This window comes from Limulus polyphemus, unplaced genomic scaffold (genome assembly GCF_000517525.1).
Source record: "Limulus polyphemus unplaced genomic scaffold, Limulus_polyphemus-2.1.2 Scaffold3562, whole genome shotgun sequence".
In the NCBI taxonomy this organism is placed as follows: domain Eukaryota; kingdom Metazoa; phylum Arthropoda; class Merostomata; order Xiphosura; family Limulidae; genus Limulus; species Limulus polyphemus.
This window is the reverse complement of record NW_013669172.1, coordinates 115,231-121,274: the sequence shown is the minus strand read 5'-3', so window position 1 is coordinate 121,274 and position 6,044 is coordinate 115,231. Positions and strand designations below refer to the sequence as shown.

At 33.1% G+C, this 6,044-nt stretch overlaps 1 protein-coding gene across 1 annotated transcript in view; it reads left to right on the top strand.

Moving 5' to 3' along the window:
* Window positions 1–3,025: 3,025 nt before the first annotated feature.
* The window catches only part of LOC106469593 (heme-binding protein 2-like), a 9,750-nt gene continuing 6,731 nt past the window's right edge, over window positions 3,026–6,044 (top strand). The window contains exons 1-3 of the mRNA XM_013930095.2: window positions 3,026–3,170; window positions 3,465–3,536; window positions 5,244–5,315. Of these exons, the coding sequence (XP_013785549.1) occupies window positions 3,498–3,536; window positions 5,244–5,315 (111 nt within the window). The 5' untranslated portion in view covers window positions 3,026–3,170; window positions 3,465–3,497. The remainder of the gene's footprint in view (window positions 3,171–3,464; window positions 3,537–5,243; window positions 5,316–6,044) is intronic.

Here is a 6,044-nt window from a genome sequence, read left to right as displayed (position 1 = left end):
CCCATTTTCTATTTTTAATTTAAAAAAAAATTAATTTTGGTGCCTAAAACTTACTTTTCAATTACTATGGTTAAAATGAAATGTGTGTTACCGCACTAATCGAATATTGGTTATAAAAAAATTTAAGCGCACTAAACGAAAACGCATTAATCGAATGCGCATTTATCGAGGGATCCCTGTATATTGATTTATCAAGAGGCAACTCGTAATTATTGTTTGTTTTTTGTCGTTTTTGTTTTTAATTATGTTTAGGTCAGTTTGGAAAATTATTCTTGCTGAAAAAGTTATATAAAGTTATATGAAACAAATACTTCTATGGCATAATGAACGGATCAGTCATATTTTTGTCTTGCAAAGGAATAACTAATAAAGAAATTCATTTGATTATTCATGCTCACGTGATATAGAGATCTTGTTACCCTGATTACGTAGCATCTTGAAAATGATTAAACTGTATATGTATCATGTATACAAACAAGTTTTTCAAACCTGCTTAAAATGAAATTATTCGAATCGTTTGACCAAAGTTGAATATAACTGGATAAAAATAAGGGCAAAGTCGAGAAACTGTACACCGTAGACTCATTTCAACATGCTCTGGCGAAATAACACTGAGTAAATATTTCTAAAGCCAAAGTCACTGAAGTTACTTCTAAATTACAATTTGTGCAATTTCTTTAAATCATTATTATTGAATATCAAGGTAAGCTCATATATAAACTTTTGAAAGTTAGTCAAGGAGGAGATTGTCAAAAGATTCTTTTTGTTTGTAGTTAGGCACAAAGCTACACAATGGGTTATCTGTGCTCTGCCTACCACGGGTATCGAAACCCGGTTTCGAGCGTTGTAATTCCGTAGACATACCGCTGTGCCGGTGGGGGGGGGGGCTTGTCAAAAAAATTCGTTCAACATACTTTAAGGAATAAGTCTGACTTGGTTTTCTGTTAGAGAAAACCTTTCCATGTATGTGTTAGAGTCGACATGAGGTGTTCGTTTTTTTTTTTTCATGACACTTTGTTTCAGGATGTTGTATACTCCCAGCTAAGATGTGTTGACGTAAAATCAGAATTACCACTCGTTTTCATATGAACCATAAAATCAAAACTAAGCACCTTAAAGATTTCGCATTTTCACAATCAAATTTTCCAATAATGTTTTTCGTGTTTCAAGATTTAGAAGTTTATATTATAAGCCAATCAGAAGCTGTGGAAGAAAATATTGTACGCAAAGTCTACTTTCACCTCGCAACATTATCTGCGAATATAGGAGACCGTTTTATATACAGGCAAATCGTGATTTTCAGTACTTTTCTCCAATACTTAACTAACGTATGTAGATAAGTCAAAACTGTTGTATAATCAGAAGGGCTTAAAATAATTTAAATTTATTCTACAGCTTACTTTAATGTGTACTGTCAACAACTTCGCTATATTGTCATTTTATAGCAGTGGGTCACATTCTCAAGTAAAAGCAACCAGATACACATGTAAGGAACTCCCTTCCTGGCACACTGTCTACTGTGACCAGAAAGTTAGTCTAACCAAAATCTGTATTAACAATACACTGAACATTACTTCAAAATAACCCTCAACCTAATATAGTACAAGCTGGCTGTAAACAAAGTTATCTTTGGACGAACTTCAGCAGGGATTTAACACTTGAGATTCCGCTCATTATGTGCTCAAGCTAAACGCTGTCTTTAGCTTTAGAATAGAGAAGTAGCTGAAGTTCTGAAGCTTATATTGTAGAATATATTATCGTGTATCATCATGATTAAAAGATATGTTGATGATATAGAATTACTGTGTCTATAAACGTGTAAGTATAAATGGCTATAAGAAACGTTATTATTAAGATGTATTAGACCAAGTTTCACTTGAATTTAACTTATATATATATATATAGTTTCATCATGTTTATTATGACCGACATTATGTAGTACATATAAATACATTTAATGTACGTTTCTACTTTTTATTACGGGTAAATAGGAGTAAAGTAGCATTTCTTAAACATTTGATACTGAATAAAGGTAATGTTTCATGACAGAATGTACAAAAAACTGTTAACATTGCTAAGAAGGAGTATGTTGTTCCAATTTACACGTTTATGTTTGATGTTTGCTTTTGTTAGCTGTCTGTCTGTTTCACGTGTACATACTTAACAGGTTTAATAATAACTGTTTAACTATATATACTTGATAGGTTTAATAAAGTTTATGAAATGTCAAAGCTTGCCTGATGGTTTTGTTGTGTGTGTGTGTGTGTGTGTGTGTACTAAAACAGAGAATGGTGTGTTACACTGCTTCTGACCGGATGCTACTACTGAATGATATGTTACACAGCTTCTGATTGGACGCTACTGAATGAAACTACTGTTACATGACATTATGAAATTTCGTCGGGATTTTTGCAGCTTTTCAGAAAAAAATCATCTCAATTTGTGTTTACTGTATTCCTTAAAGTGTTGGGGAAGGAGAGGTAATCTCTTCTGCAGGCTTACAACGCTAAAAACCGAGTTTTAATACCCGTGGTGGACCACGTAGCCTTTTGTGTAGTTATGTGCTTACCATCAACAAAACTAGAACTGAATATGAACTGTTTCCAGCTGAGTTGATATTCTAAGTTATAATTGTTCCTGTTTCTAAAAATCAATAGCAAAACATGTTTTAATATTCTGGATATGAAACGTTCACAAGACAAATACCTACAAGCTATTCATTCTCATATCGCAGCGAGATATTAAATTCTTGCTGATGAAGACAAAATAAAGTCTTCATAAATAATATATATATATAGTGAATACTGTTGGGAAACGACCTCTACGTCTGACACTAGCGCCACTGATGTACGGGTAAAGAAAATTAATATTTTACCTTTTAAAGTTTCTGAAATTCGGCCCTTTTTTAACTGTATAAGTGTTAAAAAGCAATATATCAATAATAATGGAATTAAACAAATTTGAGATACATGTTTGAGTGAATCACATGACTCTATATTATGCACAGTGCTAACTTATGATTGGTCAGGAAGCTGTGTTGACAAAGTAACGCGAGACACTCTTGCGTAATCAGCTGTTCTTTGTAGTCTGCCTTCGACATCCGAAGTAAATCTTTTCATTACATCAGTTTATATTCAGTAAAGTGAAGAGACAGATAATTGCTGATATTCGTAAGTTAACCAGTTTAACAATATTATTTATTTAGTTTGTCAAATATTCCTCGGGATTTTAGAATAGCAATTGATTTCTCAAAACAAATCTTTGATTTGTAATATGCATACACGTACTGCAATTAAGTCTAAGTTGAATGAAGAAAAGAAAAAACAACAAAGAAAAAGTTTTTTGTAATTTAAAATGATAGTCTAAATCGCTTTCAGTAATTCAGTAAGAGGATTAGAATTATGAAAGTTATACAGAACACAGCTGTGCTTCATAAATAACTTTTATTTGATAATTTCATACAGGTTTTTCAGGAGAACGAACATTTTGAAGCTGCCATGAGATATTGTATAATAATCAGTTTAGCTATACTGCAGGTAAGTTCGTTGTAACTTTAGTATCAGAAGTTCATTGGTGTAGCAAGGTCGAAATTGTACCATTACAATTTTCAACTTATTCTTAAAATTGAATACATAATGAACAAACTACTGGAAGATTTTGTTGTTGGAGACGACGTTTCGATACTTTCGTGGATTTACTTTAGGTTTTGAAGACTGTAGAAGATTCACGAAAGTGTATTGAAACGGTGTCTCCAATAAATACATTTTCCAGCATGTTGTCAATTATAAATCCATTTTACCAACTGTAGCATGTGCTAACCGTGACCTCAACGAAGTTTTAACTTGTTCCTTATTAAAACGAATAATGTCAGCTTTATCATACCACCGCCCGTTAATTAATTATAAGGAAAAAAATGTTAAAAAAGATCGGTTTTAGTAACAATATTATTAGAATTGGCTAAATCGTAAAGGCCGAGCATATCCTGAACTGTGGGCCCAAGGTTCCGTTATCGACCAATCTTGGGTGCTTTATAAGAGTGATGCTGTATTCCAATTGTGCTTTTTCCAGTGCTGTAAAACATCTGTTATTTTCTAGTCACCTAATTTCTGTAGTGCATGATTTTTCGTTGTTTTTTTTTTTTTTTTTTTTGCCGAGCATGTCCTGGACTCTGGGCCCAAGGTATCGTTATCGCCCAATCTTGTGTGCTTTATAAGAGTGATGCTGTATTCCAATCGTGTTTCTTCCAGTGCTGTAAGACGTCTGTTATTTTCTAATCACCTAATTTCTGTAGTGTATGGTTTATCATTATTTTTTATTTTTTTACCAAATAATGAGCATAATTTTTCAAGTAAACATGTCAGTTACACTGTTCTTGTTATTTCTGGCATCTTAAACATGTCAATTACATTGTTCTTGTTATTTTTGGCATCTTAAACATGTCAATTACATTGTTCTTGTTATTTCTGGCATCTTAAACATGTCAATTACATTGTTCTTGTTATTTCTGGCATCTTAAACATGTCAATTACATTGTCCTTGTTATTTCTGGCATCTTTTTTTGATATTATGAATAACCTTGGGACTAGGGATGGGACAAGTATCGAACCAATATTCAATCGGATTTTAATTTGACCATAAATCAGGTAATGATATGGTTTCTTAATCAACATGTTACCTCACAATATTATGTACGTATGAGGCACTTGCACGTGCATCACACATAATATGTATTACGTTATCTAGCCCACTGGTGCTTGTTAATAGCTTTCTAAACTCACTAACATTATCCCAAGTGTTAAAGAGTGGGGCCTTGAAAATCGTATTATATAATTATGTAATTTAAATAAACATTACACCCACCACCTATTGTATTGCCACCGTGTACGGGTGTAGTACCAGCGACAACGATGGCAAGCACAATCCAAAGAACATTCTTAGTTGGGGTATCGGGTTGTAACATCCTGGTTGAAGTTTCAAAAATAAATAACAAACTAACTAGTTTGATAATTTACTGTAGTGAAAAGATAGCACGTGCCTGCGGCGAGTTTTCAATACGTAAGGCCACGCCACATCTACTATCCACCCAAAAATATTCGAATCGGAGCGGATATCAGAAGCTGGATATCCGAAATTGGACCAAAGATATTACTTGCCCCACCCCTATTTAAAGCTGAGTGAAGACATTTAAAAGTAAACATCAACACTTAAGATCAATTAATTGTGTTAATTATTCTTTTTTACAGGTTTCAATAGCTCTTAGTTGTGTTCGAAGAGGGGCGGAGTGTCCAGATTATAACGTGATCAATGTTTTCCATGTAAGTTTACAATGTATTTTTACGGAAAGCGTTACTATACCTTGTGATGTAAAGTTAAAAATAAATAAGACATCGATATGATCACTTATTATATAATATAGTATTGTCATCCAGTTAATTGTTACAGATTTCTTCAAAAACACCTTATTTTGGAAAACTGCTAAATTATATGCAGTCTCAAAAGATCGAATACAATAAAAACTATATATTAGATTTTAAGACAGACAAGCGACATGGTTTTAATGCATTTGAACGAGATGATTTTAAGATAATTAAACGACATTTGAGCATTGACACACAGTAAGATAAACCTGGTAATTTATTTTTCTTATAACACAGGGATTTAGATATACTATTCACTTTGTTTACTTAATCTAGATCACACTGGAACCGTTATTGTGCGTACAAATTATGATGTGAATTACTCCTAGAGACCTAGACTACTGCCTTGTCTATCGTATCCCAGCCGGTCCCATAATCCCTGGTATTGAGCGAAAATCCTCGTTGGCACTGGATATAGCGGATGTAGTGTGGTTTACATAATGTTACGTCACTGTTCGTTTGTTAATTTCCCGCATAAATTCTTCCCTAGAAACTTCAACGATACAAGTCCTTTCTTAAATAAAACTAGTTCATTCTTTCTCAATACAACTTTGCAATACACTTAATTTCCACACTTAAACACACGCTATAATTCTCAACGAACGATTCACGCACTTTACTTACTAC